Raw genomic sequence first — 20,617 nt, 5'->3', positions numbered from 1 at the left:
TTTTTTTGCTTTATATTTATGACTTTTCCTCATTTTATGGGGACGACTCATAAAAAACCTAAAATTATCATGATTATATATATTTTTTTATTGTTCTTATCGTACATGTACTTGTGGCATCGGTGTTCCTTTGGGTCAGTTTGATCATCTGGATGATTTAATCATTATTATTATTGTTTATTTTACAATTTAAATATTATATGAGGTCAAATTCACGCTGCTGTCCTTGATAACGGACGTTACTTTCATTCCAGATGTTACAAATAACACAAAATAGCACTTAAAATAACAGAGTTACTCTAAAACACACAGACAGAAATCCCTCCATGCAGTTTAACATCAGTGATATTTTTCATTCTGTTAAATAAAAACATAAAGTACCCGACTTCACTTGAGTCACACATTGATTAGGATCATTTTCCAGATGTTTAACAGTCAAATTGACCCCGAGAATAAATGGTGTTAGTCAAATTTGAGGGCAACAGGAGAGTTAAGGGCGTAACATGTTAATGACGATCGAATTCAGCCGCTGTACTCATCAAGGCCCGCTCATTGGTACGCTGTGATTGGTCCGATATGAATGTTTCATAAATCACACTTGGGTCCTGTCGTACGACCAATTCTGCGCTCAGATCTGCGCCCGTTTCTACGCAAGATCGATAAATGAGGCCCACTGTGTCTCTGCAAAGATATTTAATTAAATAACATGAGATGTGATTCTATTGATCCCAAACATGGAGATTGTTTGTGCATGAAACAATAATAACAGTGTATAACTGTAAAACGTATAAAGGAGAAATGTTAACATCAGAATAATTCAAAAATAAAAGTCATATTGAACACGATGTCACGTATGTTTTAAAGGGGGTTTCAGTTTTAACGTACGTACAAAATATGTTTTTTAAAGTTGACAGATCTCGAGAGATGCAGGGATGCAGGATGAATCTGTGTCTTTAATACCACGACAGGTGCATGATGGGAAAACAGTGTTTTCAGAAATAACATGTACAAAAATGTGCAAAATCTACATTTATTGTCATAAAAAGGATTAAAAAAAACATCTCAGGAGGGTTTTTGTGACTCAGGGTGACAAGCGTGATCCCGGATGGCACTCCTCAAACTCCTGAGATCACCCTCCACCTGCACACACACACACACACACACACACACACACACACACATACACACACAAACACACACACACACACACACACACACACACACACACACACGCACACACACGTTAATTACTTTAGGTGTCATTTCTGTTCTAACCAATAAAATCAGCGCAACATTATTAGGAAAACAAATATTGTGCACTACATAAGAGTGTGTGTGTGTGTGTGTGTGTGTGTGTGTGTGTGTGTGTGTGTGTGTGTGTGTGTGTGTGTGTGTGTGTGTGTGTGTGTGTGTGTGTGTGTGTGTGTGTGTGTGTGTGTGTGTGTGTGTGTGTGTGTGTGTGTGTGTGTGTGCATGCATCACCTCTGCCAGCTCGTCTTTGAGCTCGTTGTATTTTTGAACATTGAATTTTTGTTGTGATGCTTTCTGGTGGAAGAAGTGAAGGAACTGACGATCCCTCGCCTTCGGGTAGATGAAATCCTGCACACACACACACACACACACACACACACACACACACACACACACACACACACACACACACACACACACACACACACACACACGTTTTTAACTCATAGATATCACAGTGAAACTTCATTACTGACAGAGTTCACTCACTTCTGGTGAATTTAGAAGAACTCTACAGACACAAACTGAGCTCTCCTCGCATTTTTACAGCAGTTGCGCCTTAAAGCTAAAACACCAGACCGTTCTCATTCCAACGGCGTCCAATAACCCCCTTTTGTCGCGGCCATTGGCATTTGGCGCCCTAGCTACGCACCGGCCTTTCAACTTTAAACCTGTCTGCTACGATAAGACACGCTCTAAGGATGCTCCAGGATTCAGAGCGCCGACCTCTGTGTAAGGATCGAGGCCACTGTGGTGGATGTGTCACCCAGGAGACTGCGGTTTGGGCCCTGTTCATGTCCCGTACATCACTAGTTTAACCCCCCCCGCCCCGCCCTCAGCCTTTACCTAACCTTAACCACGTGGTGTTGTTACCTAACCCTAACCATGTAGTTTTATGTGAATTCACGACGTAGCTAACGTGTCCCTGGTGTTCAACACAGCGTCCATAGTCGGGTGTCACGCTTATCAAGTGAAGCCAAAGGGTCCTGAAAAAAAAAGCCAGTATGTGACGAGTTGGGATGAGAAGTGGCTTGGAAACACTTGAACAGATGTAGTGACAAAGTGGGGACCGGTCCTGCAGGTGTGAACCGTGACGCGGTCCCCACGAGGACGGACAGGAGAGAGTCAGGTGTTTCTACCTGTTTGGTCAGGATGTAGTAGGCGAAGAAGATCATGCTGGTGGTGCAGGTGATGAAGAAGGTGACGGGCTCCATGACGTCCCAGGGAAACACAAACCTGCCGTCACACACACACGGAAACAGGGTTACAGGTGTGTGTGTTCGTCTGTGTGTGTGTGTCTTTGTCTGTGTGTGTGTGTCTTTGTCTGTGTGTGTGTGTGTGTGTGTGTGTGTGTGTGTGTGTGTGTATTACCAGGTGAGGTAACCCAGGAATCCTCCTTGCAGGGAAAGGTAGGCGAGCCCCATCCACCCCAGGTAAGAGGCTTTAGTCTCCGCCTCCTGCGCCATTTTGACTCTCACCTGTAAAAAAACAAAATCGTCACACTGAAGAAAGAATATATTGACTCTTAGGGCGCCCTCCCACTGTTCCTCCGTCCCGTGTCCCGTGCTTTAGGGTCCTTGTCCCCCCCTCCAGGCCCGTTTGTACTCACACTACCTGGGCCTCGGAGAATGCTTCTTGCTGCCTATACGTCATCACGCCGTAACACGTCACACGCATTGATGACGTCATGGCGATGCGTGGCTTTGTTTCCAGATCTTTCCGTAGACCTCGGAGTTTTTGTGCGTCTTGTCGACTGTTTTTGAATCTTTTCATCGACCAAATCTGCAGTAAACACTCCACCTCCGCATCACACCAACGTGAACCTTTCACCGCCATTGTTTGAAATGTCCGCGCATGGTCCCTCCTTCTTTTTTCTACGTCCCAACAGGCGCACAGGAAATGACCTCAGAACCGCCGTAGGCCTCGTGCTCGTACACGTGCGCACGCTCGTGCTCGTACACGTGCAAACGTGCTTTACTAAAGCCCACCTCTCCCAAACGGGCCGTGGACGGCAAGCGTGCCGCTCCTAGTCGCGGTACGGTTGCACTCACACTGGTCAAAGGAACCAGACTTTAGCCGTGGAACGTGCTCGGGCACGGTGCGGAGGAACAGTGGGAGTGCGCCCTTAATTAATCGTTATTAGTCGAATAAACTAGATGTAAATTGTAACTCTTTACTATTTGACTGTGACAGAGTCTGTTTTATATGTTGGAATTTAAATAAAAAACATTATTATTATCAGTTACAGCTGGTTAATGTGGCCCGGGAAAGGGAAGTTTGGGGTCCCCTGCTGGAGCTGCTGCCCCCGAGACCCGACCCCGGACCAGAGGCAGAAGAGTGAGTGTTAAGTAGTGCGTTAAACATCCCAAATATCTAAACTCTGAAACAACGTTTGCATGAGCAGGATGTGACGTGTGGCACCGTGTCGAGCGGCTGCAGCTGCTCCTGGAGCTGCTCCCGTCTCATCAGCAGCTCGGTGTGTTTGAGGTGCTGCTGCTGAGGAAGAGTCAGCGCCGAGTGCAGCAGGCGCACCAGGTACTTCATGTCCTCCAGCCCCAGCACGTGCTCGTGGGACGCACCTGACGGACACACACACACACACACACACACACACACACACACGGTTTTTACATTACAAACATGAAATCAAACATTACACAAGCTCGCTGTTTCCCCCTACTTTACACACACACACACAGACACACAGACACAGACACCACACACACACACACACACACACACACACACACACACACACACACACACACACACACACACACACAGGTCCTACCTTGTCCGAGTGAGCGAACGTTGTGTGTGACGTCGTTGATGACCAGTTTAAAATCTTCATTTAAAACCGTTTCCATAAAAGTGCAAGAAGAGATTCTCTGTCCATCTGAGGACAGAAGGTACACTTTAGATGTGTGTGTGTGTTTGTGACTGTGTGTGTGTGTGTGTGTGTGCGCTCATTCTTCTGTCTTTGTGAGGACTTTGGTGTTTTTAGTAGAAATAGTGAGGACATTCTTAGGAAGCTGTAACATTTTGAGACAGTGGAGACATTCACTCGTACGGTGTGTGAGGACATTTAAAGAAATTGGGGTCCGTGACATTATCGTGTCCAATGTCAACACCCCGCAGTCCAGCGGCACCTGGCGGACACGGGGGAGGTCTGCGCCCCGGACCGTTAAAGCCGAGGCTACCACCGGTATTTTTCCCGGGGCCGTCGGAGGTCCCGGGCCGTGGTATGGGAGGTTCTTTGCGGTCTAAATAGCCCACGCTCAGCCCCATACAAAGGTGCGTGATCTGGACAGGCCAGGAGCCCAGCTCCCTTAGGGAAGGGAAGCTGTTGTAAGTGGAGACATGTTTTGGGACTTGATGACGTTTGTGGAAAGTGAGATGCTTAATCTACAATATGCTCCAACAAAAAGACTCGTTTTTAGGGCGGAGGTCAGATCGAGGTGTAAGGTCAGGTTTGGGTTCCTTGCCTGTAAAGCACTTCACCTGTTTCAGTAATAAACAACCACGTAGAAAGTCCACGGTGCTCCGTTTATAAGTGAAATTATATGCGTTTATATTTTGAGCATAGAGGACGTGCACGTGTTACCTCCACTGAGCACGGTGGCGTTGTGCACCCCGGGGTCCTTGGCTGTGATGTCCCGCAGCAGGTCACCGACCGTGGTCAACATGGGCGTCAGGGTGAAACGGCACTCCTGACCTGCAGGGAGGCGCAGAGAGAGGACCGGGCGACCGAAGCTGTAACGAACAGACGCATCTGAGAGAGATGAGAGAGACAGAAGGTTAAGGGCGTAATCCTCGAGGTCATCCGTGTAGTTTCCCCTCGGTCGTCTCATCGGGTGAGTCTGAAGATCGTCCGTGCTGCATATGAATTTTTGTTGTGTGTGTGTGTGTGTGTGTGTGTGTGTGTGTGTGTAATTAATCCTCCCTGCCAGAGGGTGGAGCTGCTCTCTTGTTGTGTGTTTCCCGTTGATTTCTGCAGGTGGTGAATGGAGCTGCTGATTGGCCAGGAGCTGACGAGGCCGTGTTGACATCCCCACTCCCTCATTCATGTAACACACACACACACACACACACACACACACTACACCTTTACGTGCACCCCCACCCCCCGAGTCAGTCCGCTTTCAACGTTGTCCAGTCTCATTTGAGGGAACTAAGGGCGCACTCCCACTGTCCCTCCGTACCGTGCCCCAGCACGTTCCACGGCTAAAGTCTGGTTCCTTTGACCAGTGTGAGTGCAACCGTACCACGTCTAGGAGCGGCACGCTTGCCGTCCACGGCCCGTTTGGGAGAGGTGGGCTTTTGTAAAGCACGTTTGCAAGAAGGAGGGACCATGCGCGGACATTTCCGGCATGATGACGTGTTACGGCGTGATGACGTATAGGCAGCAAGAAGCATTCTCCGAGGCCCAGGTAGTGTGAGTACAAACGGGCCTGGAGGGGGGGACAAGGACCCTAAAGCACGGGGCACGGGACGGAGGCAAGGGGCACGGGGCACTCTTCCACTGGGCCTTTATGAACGAAATATCTCCAGAACTAAACTCATTCAGTGTGTGTGTGTGTGTGTGTGTGTGTGTGTGTGTGAGCTGTTAGTTTGCAGTTTATGGGCAAACACATATTAAAACACGTTCTTTAAGTGAGATGTTGTGGAGTTGATGCTCATTCATCATAAACTACCTTTAGACGGAGGTTGAGTGCTGTAGCTGGACACCGCACACGCAGACCACACTGAACTGGGCTGAGAGAGGAGAAACAAATGATTACATTCACGAGTGAACAAGAACGCCGTCGTCTGAGCTTCCTTTAGACAACTCAGCCAAACCTAAGGTAGATAAGGAAAGGCTCCGAATTATCACTTCTAGATCAAAGAGGTGTGGCTGCAGAAACAATGGAGCCGCGGAAGAGAGAAGATGAATGGTTGAGAGACATACGGAGAGAACTGGAGGGTAGAGAGAGAGAGGTGTGTGTTTACAGCTGCATGTGAAGACAGATCACACACACTCTTCCTCACTCACAGTGGAAATAATACTTTTACCTGCAGTTAAACTGATGTAGCAGTTTAAATGCATGTGTTTTAGTGGTGTTTTGCATTCTCAAGGTAGTAACAGATGAAGTTACAGAGCATAGCATTAGTATAAGTAGTAATAAAGTCAGCAGCTGTTGTGTTCCTGCAACAAAAGCACAAATATCAGTCGTTGCTTTTGTTAAAATGCTGATGTTTGGACAGATTCACAGCTTCCTATCTACACTTTTCAGCTTTACACCCATTGAAGTGTTGAGAGTCTAAGTGTGACGAGTCCCTGATGTTTGAAAGCTGTTAAACTTTTTGAAAACATGTCAGACTCACTGTGTAGTTTGGGAGTCTCGCCGGTCGAGAGCAGCAGAACCGGAGCCTGCGGAGAGCTCTGCAGACCAACATGGTGCCGGAGGTGACCCGACAAAGAGACGAGCTGCAGATGTGAAGCTTCTGTTCCAGCGTCTCAGAGCGGCCGACACCCCCGGGCAGGAATGTGCGCGGGGCGAGTGGAAACAGGTTTCATGGCGGGGGCTGAACTGCAGGAAGTTAACCCTCTGTTGACTCGTTCAGAGCTCGGGTTTCACGTGAAAAACAAGTCGTTCTCAGGCAGGAAATCTTTCCTCCTCCTCACAGGAAGTGACTTCTTCAAACTTCATGAACTGTTTCCTCACAGCAAGCTAAAGGGCACTCCCTATAAAAGGCTTTGAGACCAAACAAATGTGTGTTTTGCATGTGAAAATGATTCCTGCTTCTTTTTCACTAAACAAATTAGACTTTAAATGTGTGTGTTTGCATGAAATGTGTGCCGCCGATCTGCATCGACTCTGTCTACATGGAAATGGAGCCGCCAAGATGTGCAGGGTCTGAGGCGTCGCATTAGGAGCTAAATCAGGCCGTGGATAAGCCTCGCTCTGTCAGGACCAGGACGCAGAACAGGACGCAGATTACCGTATTACTGTGAAGTGGAAAAACAGCAAATGATAATGCTAACATGCTAAAGTGAATCTTTGTTTAGTGCGTCAGTGTGTCCTGTTTGGTCCAATCAGGAAGCTCGGTCAGCGTCAGTTCTCCGAGTGTCCACTAGGGGCAGGTTTCATAACAGAGCAGTTTCTCATTGAGCCCCATGTTAAACAGCCGTTTACACAGCATCATTAAACCTGTTTAAGGACAAAAGAACATTCTAGTCTGTGTTTAGCTCAGATCTCGATGACAACACTAGCCTGGTCCAAAAAAGGTTTTGGTTAAAGCTTATGAATAATTAGGGGTGTGGCCTCTTGCGTGACAGCTAGCCTCTGGCCCTCACCTGCCTGGACCTCGCTAGTTGTCAGGATTAGCATCATTAGCATGCTAACTCTGTCATCTGGATCTGGACTGCGGTCCGTTCTGATGTCTCCATAGTGACAAGATGGTTTGCTCTTCGATCGACTGAACCAACAGATGGTTTAGGAACACACCGTGTTAACGTTAGCTCTGTTATGCTAATTTAATAGCTGAACTTGCACCATGATTTGCCATATAGCCTACTATCTACAAAGCATACACTAGATGCTAATCTGGAGCAGCGTGAGGATTCGGGCGGTGAGGGTCGGTGACTCCCGTTCTCTCCCGTCCTGCCCTGGGGCGGTGGTGCTAATGTGGCTAATTCAGTAAACGTCAGCCAGACAGATGTATCTCCCTCCCCCCAGCGTCACATACAGGAAATGAGGCGGAGTCAAAGTCTGACAAGATGGAGACTCCCATAGACGAGGACGATTGGATCAAGTTAGAGAACTGACCTGACGGAGACGCTACGTCCATTTTTTACACAGTCTGTGGTCAGCATGCTAACATTTGCTAATAAAGATCAGCATCCAAATCCATGTGTACTCTTAAATAATCCACCTGCCACCCACTCAAATGAATTATTCTCTCTTGTAGAAACCTGCACCTGCACTGACCTCCCCCACACTTTCAAACCCAGTCTTCTAACAGGTAATGTACCAGTTTTGTTGCTTTATGGAACACCAACACACAGATCGATATATTCATTAAAAACATCACAAAACATAATACAGATACAAAAATACACCGTCTCATGGACACAGTACGAAGATGGTCTAACATCATGGTTCTTCTGTTTGTCACCCTTTTGTAGAATTAAGTCACAAAGCATCATTTTGATTGTTTATAGCATCTGATTTAATGTGAAGAATATGCTGCATGTCATTTACCATAGCTGTGAGGTGCTGGAGGCGACACGGTGGAATGGTGGTTAGCACTGTCGCCTCACAGCAAGAGGGTACCCGGTTTGAATCCCAGCTGGGGCCCTTCTGTGTGGAGTTTGCATGTTGTCCCTGTGTCTGCGTGGGTTTTCTCCGGGTTCTCCGGTTTCCTCCCACAGTCCAAAGACGTGCAGGTGTTGGGTTCATTGATGACTCTAAATCACCCGTAGGTGTGAATGGTTGTCTGTCTCTGTTCGTCTCTATGTGTCCTGTGATAGACTGGCGTCCTGTCCAGGCTGGACCCCGCCTCACGCCCGATGTCAGCTGGGATCGGCTCCAGCCCCCCCGTGACCCCGACAGGGACAAGAGGCTGAAGATGAATGAATGAATGTAAGGTGCTGGAAAAGCTTAAAAGTGACCTAGAAACTTACATTGTTGCACTGTATAGTAGTTAATTCAACCCAGTTTTATTTACAGTGCCAAATCATAACCAAAGTTATCTCAGGACACTTTACAGAGCAGGTAAAGACCACACTCTATGACTTATTTATGATTTACAGAGACCCAACAATTCCCCCGTAGAGTACGGTGGCGTTGAAAACCTTCACTATAACAGACAGGAACGTCAGACAGTTTGGTGTTAGTACTATATAGTTAAATGTTAAAACATGTGTATGTGAATATGCAGGATAATTGAACATTGTGAATATATTCCATACTTTCTGGGAAACCACTTTATAATCAAAAGATTTATGTGCATATGCATTGTTTTAATATGTATTCATACTGCAGGTCTTAATAAGTGTTTTAAGGTGCTTTCTTTTATTCAAAGTCCACGTTGCAGGACCAGATACATTATAACAGGAAGAAGAGGGTACATGAGGATCTTGGAGCACTGGTTTTTCTTCGTGTTTTGTCTTTTAAGACCTCTCGAACCTCTGAAGTTTTGGAAACTTTTTGTGAAGCTGAAACAGAAAAGAGACTCTCAGAGATCATAGAGATACAGCAGTCATCAGTGTGAACAGTGTGGTGAATTTGCAAAGACATTGACGGTGTTTATCAATATTGTAACGTCAGAAATGAGCCAGTCCTGTTTTAGAGTGAACTCATGGATGTACAGGCAACTATCCCTGGATTATGGGGATACTAGAGCTCATTTATTCAAACATTTCTAAGCATGTTCAAGCTAAAACAACAAAGTCTACTCTTGTGTTGTGTGGCGTTTGAGCGCACACTTCTACACACACAGGAGTTACTCTAATAGATTAAACATGATCGTCTGACTCGTATGCTAATTCAACGCTCGTGGCCTCTTTCTTAATACTCACATCTTTCAAAGCCGTCTGCTGCGTTGAAGATTTATGTCACCCTGAAGAGAAAAGCACAACACCAAGGTCAAGGCAAACACATATTACTATATTCCCGTAAGATCAAATATGGCGACTGCCGACCTGAGCGTCTCCAGTCTGAAGTGTGGACTGTGCAGTTGAGCCGACAGCAGCTTCACTCCCGACTCCTGCAGCTCGTTGTCACTCAGGTCCAGCTCTCTCAAATGGGACGGGTTGGACTTAAGAGCCGAGGCCAAAGAACTACAGCTGCTCTCCGACAACCTGCAGAAACGCAATCTGAGAAAAGACAAAACCGAGTAGTTTGAGGAAGCAGTCTTATAGAAAATAACATTTCATCATCGAACCAGTGCTGTTTCTGACCTCAGTGTCTCCAGTCTGCAATGTGGACTCTCTAGTCCAGCAGACAGCAGCTTTACTCCTGAATCCTGCAGCGCGTTGTAGCTCAGGTCCAGCTCTCTCAGAGGGGAGGTGTTGGACTTCAGAACCGAGGACAGGGGAGCGCAGCTGCTTCCTGACAGGCGGCAGTACCTTAAACTAAATCAGAAGAATGAATGTCCATTTAAAATGTCAAACTGTAGAGACGACAAGATTCAATGACTTAAAGGATTAAAGGAACAGGCAGTGACTCAGGTGTTTAAGACCAAATATAGCTTATGTAATTATAGTCAAAGCTAGAAGACAGGCTCGTCAGTGTGGATCAGCATAATAGGCTTAATGTTTGTTCAACAACGCCCCCGGGTGAAAACGACCAAATATTTGATCAAAACGCAAAAATGAAACCATCCCCCAGGGTGGAAATCTTAATAACGCTCCACTGTGTTTGCATGTAAAGGTAAAAACACTAAAGTGAGCTCTGATCTGCTCCAGCGTTGTGTTTGCGTGTAAAGGTAAAAACACTAAAGTGAGCTCTGATCTGCTCCAGCGTTGTGTTTGCGTGTAAAGGTAGAAACACTAAAGTGAGCTCTGATCTGCTCCAGCGTTGTGTTGCGTGTAAAGGTAGAAACACTAAAGTGAGCTCTGATCTGCTCCAGCGTTGTGTTTGCGTGTAAAGGTAAAAACACTAAAGTGAGCTCTGATCTGCTCCGGCGTTGTGTTTGCGTGTATAGGTAAAAACACTAAAGTGAGCTCTGATCTGCTCCAGCGTTGCGTTTGCGTGTAAAGGTAAAAACACTAAAGTGAGCTCTGATCTGCTCCAGCGTTGTGTTTGCGTGTAAAGGTAGAAACACTAAAGTGAGCTCTGATCTGCTCCAGCGTTGTGTTTGCGTGTAAAGGTAAAAACACTAAAGTGAGCTCTGATCTGCTCCAGCGTTGTGTTTGCGTGTAAAGGTAAAAACACTAAAGTGAGCTCTGATCTGCTCCAGCGTTGTGTTTGCGTGTAAAGGTAAAAACACTAAAGTGAGCTCTGATCTGCTCCAGCGTTGTGTTTGCGTGTAAGGGTAAAAACACTAAAGTGAGCTCTGATCTGCTCCAGCGTTGCGTTTGCGTGTAAAGGTAGAAACACTAAAGTGAGCTCTGATCTGCGGCAGCGTTGTGTTTGCGTGTAAAGGTAAAAACACTAAAGTGAGCTCTGATCTGCTCCAGCGTTGTGTTTGCGTGTAAAGGTAAAAACACTAAAGTGAGCTCTGATCTGCTCCAGCGTTGTGTTTGCGTGTAAAGGTAAAAACACTAAAGTGAGCTCTGATCTGCTCCAGCGTTGTGTTTGCGTGTAAAGGTAAAAACACTAAAGTGAGCTCTGATCTGCTGCAGCGTTGTGTTTGCGTGTAAAGGTAAAAACACTAAAGTGAGCTCTGATCTGCTCCAGCGTTGTGTTTGCGTGTAAAGGTAAAAACACTAAAGTGAGCTCTGATCTGCTCCAGCGTTGTGTTTGCGTGTAAAGGTAAAAACACTAAAGTGAGCTCTGATCTGCTCCAGCGTTGTGTTTGCGTGTAAAGGTAAAAACACTAAAGTGAGCTCTGATCTGCTCCAGCGTTGTGTTTGCGTGTAAAGGTAGAAACACTAAAGTGAGCTCTGATCTGCTCACGCTGGCTCTTGTGGCGTACGTGTTTCCGTAACATCCGTGTGCAGAGTTCAGGTAAACAACAACAAACATGTGGGACTGTTTCCATCAGTGGGACGTTCAAGTGTCCTGGGTGGAGCCGAGGCGGTGGGAGGCTGCAGACCGTGCTGCAGACCCCTGTCACGCTGCACGGCGTCCTGTTTCTCCGCTGTTAGGGAGAGAAGGAGAAGGGCGTTTCCCAGCATGCACCAGCTCTGGGTGCTGTTGTGTGGCAGTGCTTCACAGCTCCACCTACACACCTGACGTGCACACTACATCCACTTTACACACTTTTGCGTCACCGTGTGCATGCAGAGTTCCCCCCAAAGACGCTCGTGTAAACGCGGAATAAAAAGAGAGAACGCAACGCCACTTTTATGTTTCCTCTCTCGCTCGTCTTTCTCTAAAAGAGGCTCAGAACAGAACCAAAGAGGAGCTGTCTGACCTGAGAGTCTCCAGTCTGCAGTGGGGGCTCTCCAGTCCTGCAGACAGCAGCTTAACTCCTGAATCCTGCAGCTTGTTGTTACTCAGATCCAGCTCTATCAGATGGGAGTGGTCGGACTTTAGCACAGAGGCCAGAGAAGAACAGCAGCTCTCTGACAGCCAGCACTCACATAATCTGAAGAACAAAGGATAATTCATGTAGCTCACAAAACTGGAAAAGCTTCACAGACACATTTATATAAACATTAAAAATGATAAATGCGGACGTAGTTGAGTTATGCTGCCTGACCTGAGGGTCTCCAGTCTGCAGTGAGGACTCTTCAGTCCATCAGAAAGCAGCTTTACTCCTGAATCCTGCAGCTTGTTGTCGCTCAGGTCCAGCTCTTTGAGATGAGAGGGGTTCGACCTCAGAGCCGAGGCCAAGACCTCACAGTGAGTCTCAAGAAGTCGACCGCAGGAAAGTCTGCAGATGTAATGTAGAATTGGTGATTATTGCCAAAGAGGTATATATACGTATGTATTATTGTGTATCCAAGAAAAGACACTGTTTGAACTGTGCTTGGAAAAACGCATCATCAGGAGAACGTTACGTCCCGACCGGGAACAGGATGATAGTTGATAGGTGCCAGGCGGTTCTGTCTCTGGGGTCACCATAACCTGGCCGACATCAGGAAACAGCCTTATTTGGTCTGATTGAACTTGGCACGGATGAGCAAGGATGTGGTGACTCTGCTTGAAAGTCCTTTCTAAATAAGGAATGGTATGACACAGAACTGCCACGCATGAATAAACATCATGGTTGTTTGTCTATCCTTATAAAACCCTGTGTCAAGTGATCTAACGTTGCTTTCAAGTCCATCAACTTTGTTAAATGTTTGATAAAGTCTTAGTGCTCTTGAGTAAGTATATCTATGTTCACTTCAACAAGGCCTAAGCAGGACCTACACACAGGCATTAAAGAAGATATGTCCCAGCGAAGGGGCGGCTCATGGAGAGGCACCACGAGCAGTTGGGGTTTCAGTGCCTTGTAAACGCACTTCTGCAGAGCCCAGGAGGTGAACTGGCACCTCTCCGGGTACCAGTCCACACTCTGCACAGACTTGCTAACCTGGCCCCTCCAGGATAAGAAGCTTGCTGAATAAGGACCTTGGACTTACCGAGCAATTCTGCAATTCCTGACAGCCGAGATCAGCCTCAGTCGCCCCTCCTCTGACTTGCTGTACGCCTTCACGTCCAGTACGTCCAGGATTTCCTCTGACATCTTCAGCATGAAGGCCAGAGCTGAGCAGTGGATCTCTGACAGTTGTGTCCCAGATCTGTTCCCCGATTTCAGGTACTTCTGGATCTCCCGATGCACTGAGTGGTCATTTATCTCCATCAGACAGTGGAAGATGTTGATGCTTCTGTCGGGACAGATGTCGTAGGTGCTCATCTCCTTTAGATTGTGGATTGCTGTCTGGATGCTTTCTGGGCTGTTCTCTGTCTGACCTAGAAGGCCTCCTAAGAGTCTCTGATTTGACTCAAGTGAAAGGCCATGCAGGAAGCGGACAAACAGGTCCAGGTGGCCGTTTTGACTCTTCAGGGATTGATCAACTGCTTTCCTCAGGAACATATCCAAAGATGGGTCACAGCGGCGATACCTCCCCCAGGCGTTACCCAGAAATGTCTCAAGTGTCTCAGTATCCCTGTTTGTGTGACAATGAAAAACGTAGATCGCAGCCAAAAACTCCTGAATGCTCAGATGAACGAAGCAGTAGATTGGTTTCTGGAAGATTACAGACTCTCTTCTGAAGATCTCCGTGCAAACTCCCGAGTACACCGAGGCCTCCGCCACATCAAGACCACACTGCTCCAGGTCTTCTTGGTAGAACATGATGTTTCCTTTCTGAAGTTGTTCAAACGCCAGCCTCCCCTGCTTCAGAAGAACTTCCCTGTAAGCCTCCGTCAGCTCCTGTGGACTCGTCTCAGGTCCCTCATCATACTTCTGCTTCTTCCTCTTTGTCTGAACCAGCAGGAAGTGTGAGTACATGTCCGTCAGGGTCTTGGGCAGCTGTCCTCCCTGGTCTGTAGTCAGCATTTCCTTCAGAACTGAAGCAGTGATCCAGCAGAAGACTGGGATCTGACACATGATGTGGAGGCTCCTGGTTGTGTTGACATGTGAGATGATTCTGCTGGACAGCTCTTCATCACTGACTCTCCTCTTGAAGTACTCTTCCTTCTGGGCGTCAGTGAAGCCTCGTACTTCTGTTACCCTGTCGACACATTCGGGAGGGATCTGATTGGCTGCTGCAGGTCGTGAAGTGATCCAGATGAGAGCCCAGGGAAGCAGATTCCCCCTGATGAGGTTTGCTAACAGCATGTTGACGGATGACTTCTGTGTGACATCACAAACAACCTCCCCGTTGTGGAACTCCAGTGAAAGTCTGCTTTCGTCCAGGCCGTCGAGGATGAACAGAAGTTTACAGACAGCGAGCTCTTCTGCTGTCACCTTCTGTAACGTTGGATGGAAAACCTGCAGCAGCTGGAGAAGACTGTACTGCTCATGTTTGATCAAGTTCAGCTCCCTGAATGAAAGCAGAATCACCACACTGATGTCTTGGTTTTCCAAACCCTCGGCCCAGTCCAGAGTGAACTTCTGCACAGAGAAGGTTTTTCCAACGCCAGCGACGCCGATCGTCAGAACCACTCTGATGTGTCTCTGTTGGTCGGGTAAGGCTTTAAAAATGTCGTGGCACTTGATTGGAGTGTCATGGAGGGTGTCCATCTTAGAAGCTGTCTCCAGCTGCCTGACCTCATGTTGGGTATTAACATCTTCACTCAGACCCTCTGTGATGTAGAGCTCAGTGTAGATCCCATTGAGGGACGTTCCATCAGTTCCTTCAGCCACGCGTTCACTTCTCCTCCTCAGACGGATCTTATGCTCATCTAAAACTTCCCGTAGACCTTCATTCCATATGGAAGACACAAAACAATGATTGAATATTATTCACGCTTTAATGCAGAGCCAAGCGTGTATCCATTAGGGCTACTCGGAAAGTTTCAGGGCACGCCCTCTCAAACGCCCTTTTACTCGCCGTGTTTGCATTGCAAAGAAAGGCCCCAGGGGGATTAACGAGACTCTGGAGGTGACGTATCACTCTGAATGGGATTGGATCACCGGTGATCAGCTGATCAGTGCTACAGTAGCGCGCCGTTCTTACTCAGAGTGAGAAATACAGAATAGTTTCAGATAGATTTAAGGTGGACGTGTGATTCACAACGTCAACTTATGTAAAAGTAACATGGAAGAAAACACTCCACCTTAAAAATTTCAGGCACTGTTTGTTGACAGACAGGCTTGCGCCCCTCTTGGAGTAAGCTGTGTGTAAATGGGAGAGAGAGGGAACATGCAGCAAAGGACCACAGGTCAGAATCCAACCCGGCTGCTGCAGCATTCACTTTAACAAGCCTGTGCAAAGATGCGCGTGCACAGATCATTTTCTGTCCTGTGTTCTTCTTCACCACTGGATAAAAGAGTCTACTCTACTTCGCCGTGTTGTTTTGGCGTCTTTTTACCACACGTCGCATTCCTCTGAGAGCTTCATCCGATCAGCAACCGGGGGAGAAAAACAGGATAAAGACACGGACGCTCAAACGGCCGCTCGAGCGACTCACATGCAATTTAGGGGTGATTCGACGAGATAGACGCGCCTCATCCAGGGTATTCGAGCCTAATGGAAACACGCATGGTGCCAACTTATTGTCAGCTACTTTTTTTTGTGAGCTATTGTCTGCTATAGCAACTTGCTAAATAGTGATGTCGCCTTACTCCCTATAGCGCTGGTCTGACTGGGTGTCCGGGACAGCAGCTCCTCTTCAGCACCACCACACATCTTCTTCCGTCTGTAGGAATGAAATGAACTCTGATGGTAAGACAACTATGTTTACTTTGTGGTGTGACAATGCAGTCCAGATTACAGAATTGTAGAGCTGACATTGCACAAAAGCATATATTTAAAGTACAAACTCACTCTGAGGACTGAGGTTCATGACTGAAGCCTGGAGGGGAGTCACGGCCGCAGTCACGGCAGCAGTCACGGCAGCAGTCACGGCAGCAGTCACTCGTCACACACTGACGTCTTTGGGAAAAAGATGTAGTTCTGTAATGTCTGTGTTGGTCAGCGCTGGTAGAAATGAGCCCTTTGTGTTTAATGAACCTACAGTTGCTTAACAGACATGAACAAACATTGACACGGGAGTGAACACGGACACTAATTGGACAACACTCCTATGACAGTTTCATATGCAACTAACGTAAATGTAACATAGGCAGAAAGACCCTAAGGGCGCACTCACACTGTCCTTCCGCACCGCGACCCGGGCTTTAGGGTCCTTGTCCCCCCTCCCTCTCCCCCCGCGCCCCAGCCCCGTTTGTACTCACACTACCTGGGCCTCGGAGAATGCTTCTTGCTGCCTATACGTCATCATGCCGTAACACGTCACACGCATTGATGACGTCATGGCGATGCGTGGCTTTGTTTCCAGATCTTTCCGTAGACCTCGGAGTTTTTGTGCGTCTTGTCGACTGTTTTTGAATCTTTTCATCGACCAAATCTGCAGTAAACACTCCACCTCCGCATCACACCAACGTGAACCTTTCACCGCCATTGTTGTTGTTGTTAAATGTCCGCGCATGGTCCGTCCTTCTATTTACTATGTCCCAACAGGCGCACATAACGCTACCGCCGTAGGGCTCGTGCTCTTGCTCGTACACGTGTGCACGCTCGTGCTCGTACATGTGCAAACGGCTCTGCTAAAGCCCACCTCTTTCAAGCGGGCAGTGGACGGCCCGCTGTCCGCAGTTATGCGCGGAACGGGTGCACTCACACTGCTTAAACGTACTAGGCTTTAGCTAAAAAAACGGTTTTGGCCCGGCACAGAAAGACAGTGTGAGTGCGCCCTTAATGCGTGGCTGGCCAGTGGCCTTTGTTGCGAGGGGCGTCATGGTTGGACTCTGCAGGGGGGCCCTTACTTTGTGTGTGAGGGAGGTGCAGGTTCAGTCGTGAACCATATAGGTTCTCCGATGGACCGGTCACACTTGTGTCCTGCAGACTCGACCCTGTCCTCCTCTTCCTCCACACAGACACTCATCTTCATGGCTTCTGTGGATAAAAGTAACATTGCAGACAAACAAACACAACATCAGAGTTCGTAAATCCCTCATTTCCTCCTAAATGCTGTCGATTAAATAACCTTTGTAGGGTAGCACGGTACAAGACGTGTGTGGGTGTCAGTTCAAAGCACACAACACATCTGTCCGTAGACCCGAACATCATCCAAACGCAGTGAACTCACCCAATAACCAGCAGCAGAGCGGCTCAGTACAAACCAGTGTCTCGCAGTAAATCATCGAGCTGAACTAAATATCCTTGGCCGCAGAATTCCCCTCACTGGTGACTAAAAGCTCTGTTGTGAGATCATGTGTCTTGACTCATCAGACTTGTATTCAGTGCGCCTCCAGCTGCATATGTTCCCCCTGTTATCATCCCAGTAAATGGCCGTCATCAGCCTCATGGTTTATAAAGGGACTGCTCCACCTACCAGGCCGCTTTAAGCCCATTAAAGGACCGGTTGCAGTGTTGGAGTGGGCCGAAACTACATGTGGCATGGGTGAAAGTCCTGTATTGGTCATTTAATGGCTGATACCGACCTTCAAACCTGTGTTTACGAGGCTGATTCAATCGCATTATAATGTTTGACCAGCGTGGAAACCGATAGCACATGAAAGAGCGCTTTGATAGGCCTAATCTGGAGAAAATGGAAAACATTTAATGGTTTCAGATTATATTAAAAAGATAATTTCTGTGAGGGTTCAGTGTCTTGGTGTGCCCCCCCCTGCAGGGCTTGGCTGACGAGGCTGACGGGGAACACCTGCAGCCATTAAATTACCACCTTAATATATACACCTGCTCTTGTGTTGCCTGAGTTTCTGAGTTTGCCCTGAGTTTGCCCTGAGTTTGCCCTGAGTTTGCCCTGAGTTGCCTCGTTGCCTGAGTTCCTGAGTTTGCCCTGAGTTGCCTCGTTGCCTGAGTTCCTGAGTTTGCCCTGAGTTGCCTCGTTGCCTGAGTTCCTGAGTTTGCCCTGAGTTGCCTCGTTGCCTGAGTTTGCCCTGAGTTGCCTCGTTGCCTGAGTTCCTGAGTTTGCCCTGAGTTGCCTCGTTGCCTGAGTTTGCCCTGAGTTGCCTCGTTGCCTGAGTTCCTGAGTTTGCCCTGAGTTGCCTCGTTGCCTGAGTTTGCCCTGAGTTGCCTCGTTGCCTGAGTTTCTGAGTTTGCCCTGAGTTGCCTCATTGCCTGAGCGTCTTCTGGCAGTTGAGTTCCCCCGCATGCTTTTACTTGTGGAACCCCTTTGTTAAAATAAACATTTTTAACGCACCTATCTAACGTGTGCTAAAGTGTCCTCTAGGAGTATAAACGTGTGCTAAAGTGTCCTCTAGAAGCCAAAACGTGCGCTAAAGTGTCCTCTAGGAGCCTAAACATGTGCTAAAGTGTCCTCTAGAAGCCAAAACGTGTGCTAAAGTGCCCTCTAGGAGTCAAAATGTGCGCTAAAGTGTCCTCTAGGAGCATAAACGTGTGCTAAAGTGCCCTCTGGAGGGTAAGGTTGCATCTTAGAAACAAACTAAAGCTTTCAAGGTTGGCTAACAGTGATTAGCTTAGGGAAGTACGGTGACTCTTCTCATGCTGCTGCAGAGGTTTGCTGTTATTTTCAGCAGCATTAGTGGTTAAAAAAGACCTTTGAATGCCTTCACCGTACTGCCCAGAGCTAACCACTGTTAGCCATGTCCGGCTGCTGATTCTAACATGATTTGAAGTTCCTACCTCGAACTATGACACGTCAGTCTGTTGTATTCTAAATATAACTTGTCACAAAACAAGTACTCGTTTCCTTTGTCGGCCTTTCTTCACAGAAGGGAGAAGCAGAACCAACTCTCGCTCAGACTGAAACCTGCTGTGCTTTCTGTTTTGAAACAGACCCGAGGTGTTGCAAGCACATTAAATCTCCTGAAGACAGCAGACAGGGTTCAAACCTCCACAGAGCAAGAAAGACTGGGACTGCACCTCCCTGCAGACACACAGTAATACTGTAGGAGCTTTATGACACGTTTGATATTTGCATAAAGTTTTGCCTGTAGAGACACAGAAAGGAAAAAGTCCGGCATTCAAAATGTTCTTTAAGCAAAACTCACTGCGCCTCAAATGGAAATGTTGAATTTCCTTTAGTGGAAACAGAAGCGTGTGTTAAAGTGTCCTCTAGGAGCATAAACGTGTGCTAAAGTGTCCTCCAGGAGCATAAACGTGTGCTAAAGTGTCCTCTAGGAGCATAAACGTGTGTTAAATTGTCCTCTAGTAGCATAAACGTGTGTTAAAGTGTCCTCTAGGAGCATAAACGTGTGCTAAAGTGTCCTCTAGGAGCCTAAACGTGTGCTAAAGTGTCCTCTAGGAGCATAAACGTGTGTTAAAGTGTCCTCTAGGAGCATAAACGTGTGCTAAAGTGTCCTCTAGGAGCATTAACGTGTGTTAAATTGTCCTCTAGGAGCATAAACATGTGTTAAAGTGTCCTCTAGGAGCATAAACGTGTGCTAAAGTGTCCTCTAGGAGCCTAAACGTGTGCTAAAGTGTCCTCTAGGAGCATAAACGTGCGTTAAAGTGTCCTCTAGGAGCATAAACGTGTGTTAAAGTGTCCTCTAGGAGCATAAACATGTGTTAAAGTGTCCTCTAGGAGCATAAACATGTGCTAAAGTGTCCTCTAGGAGCATAAACGTGTGTTAAAGTGTCCTCTAGGAGCATAAACGTGTGTTAAAGTGTCCTCTAGGAGCATAAACATGTGTTAAAGTGTCCTCTAGGAGCCTAAACGTGTGCTAAAGTGTCCTCTAGGAGCATAAACGTGTGTTAAAGTGTCCTCTAGGAGCATAAACATGTGTTAAAGTGTCCTCTAGGAGCCTAAACGTGTGCTAAAGTGTCCTCTAGGAGCATAAACGTGTGTTAAAGTGCCCTCTAGGAGCCTAAACGTGTGCTAAAGTGTCCTCTAGGAGCATAAACGTGTGCTAAAGTGCCCTCTAGGAGTCTAAACGTGTGTTAAAGTGTCCTCTAGGAGCATAAACGTGTGTTAAAGTGTCCTCTAGGAGCCAAAACGTGTGTTAAAGTGTCCTCTAGGAGCATAAACCTGTGCTTAAGTGTCCTCTAGGAGCATAAATGTGTGCTTAAGTGTCCTCTAGGATCATAAATGTGTGCTTAAGTGTCCTCTAGGATCATAAACGTTTGTTAAAG

General features: G+C 47.2%; 2 protein-coding genes across 5 annotated transcripts in view; both read right to left on the bottom strand.

The window, feature by feature from the left end:
* Positions 1 to 806: 806 nt before the first annotated feature.
* Positions 807 to 6,856, bottom strand: LOC310963837 (calcium uniporter protein, mitochondrial-like). 2 transcript variants are annotated; one of them, XM_083936776.1, is made up of 9 exons: positions 6,616 to 6,856; positions 5,946 to 6,006; positions 4,856 to 5,023; positions 4,043 to 4,147; positions 3,673 to 3,830; positions 2,623 to 2,729; positions 2,391 to 2,487; positions 1,483 to 1,599; positions 807 to 1,140 (listed from the first exon to the last, which is right to left on the bottom strand). In XM_083936776.1, exons 1-9 carry the CDS (start codon positions 6,685 to 6,687, stop codon positions 1,063 to 1,065), a joined length of 963 nt encoding a protein of 320 aa, XP_083792902.1. In that variant the 5' UTR covers positions 6,688 to 6,856; the 3' UTR covers positions 807 to 1,062. The 2 variants fall into 2 exon arrangements, with proteins under 2 accessions (XP_083792902.1, XP_083792903.1); XM_083936777.1 differs by lacking the exons at positions 807 to 1,140; positions 1,483 to 1,599 and adding an exon at positions 2,114 to 2,237.
* Positions 6,857 to 8,747: 1,891 nt separating this feature from the next.
* Positions 8,748 to 20,617, bottom strand: part of LOC310964074 (protein NLRC3-like) — a 12,693-nt gene continuing 823 nt past the window's right edge. Inside the window, exons 1-11 of one of the 3 annotated variants that reach the window (XM_083937067.1) lie at positions 17,649 to 17,782; positions 17,326 to 17,455; positions 16,325 to 16,453; positions 16,123 to 16,196; positions 13,472 to 15,257; positions 12,604 to 12,777; positions 12,316 to 12,489; positions 10,196 to 10,369; positions 9,938 to 10,111; positions 9,815 to 9,855; positions 8,748 to 9,451 (exon numbers count right to left, since the gene is read on the bottom strand). In XM_083937067.1, the coding sequence (XP_083793193.1) occupies positions 9,846 to 9,855; positions 9,938 to 10,111; positions 10,196 to 10,369; positions 12,316 to 12,489; positions 12,604 to 12,777; positions 13,472 to 15,257; positions 16,123 to 16,196; positions 16,325 to 16,453; positions 17,326 to 17,455; positions 17,649 to 17,703 (2,880 nt within the window). In that variant the 5' untranslated portion in view covers positions 17,704 to 17,782 and the 3' untranslated portion in view covers positions 8,748 to 9,451; positions 9,815 to 9,845. Of the gene's footprint in view, positions 9,452 to 9,814; positions 9,856 to 9,937; positions 10,112 to 10,195; positions 10,370 to 12,315; positions 12,490 to 12,603; positions 12,778 to 13,471; positions 15,258 to 16,122; positions 16,197 to 16,324; positions 16,454 to 17,325; positions 17,456 to 17,648; positions 17,783 to 20,617 lie in introns of those variants that run through there. The other 2 variants (XM_083937068.1, XM_083937069.1) reach the window with 2 other exon arrangements.

The sequence above is a fragment of the Echiichthys vipera genome, assembly GCF_963691815.1.
Source record: "Echiichthys vipera genome assembly, chromosome: 22".
Taxonomy (NCBI): domain Eukaryota; kingdom Metazoa; phylum Chordata; class Actinopteri; order Perciformes; family Trachinidae; genus Echiichthys; species Echiichthys vipera.
Note: the sequence above shows the minus strand (reverse complement) of the source record. Positions and strands in the feature narration are given on the sequence as shown.

Coding starts and splice junctions, on each gene's coding strand:
- LOC310963837 (XM_083936776.1), bottom strand. CDS start 6,687: ATGTTGGTCTGCAGAGCTCTCCGCAGGCTCCGGTTCTGCTGCTCTCGA. Junction 5,024..5,945: donor CACTCAACCTCCGTCTAAAG/GTAGTTTATGAT, acceptor CATCTCTCTCAG/ATGCGTCTGTTCGTTACAGC. Junction 2,730..3,672: donor AGCTGCAGCCGCTCGACACG/GTGCCACACGTC, acceptor GTTTTTTTACAG/GTGAGAGTCAAAATGGCGCA.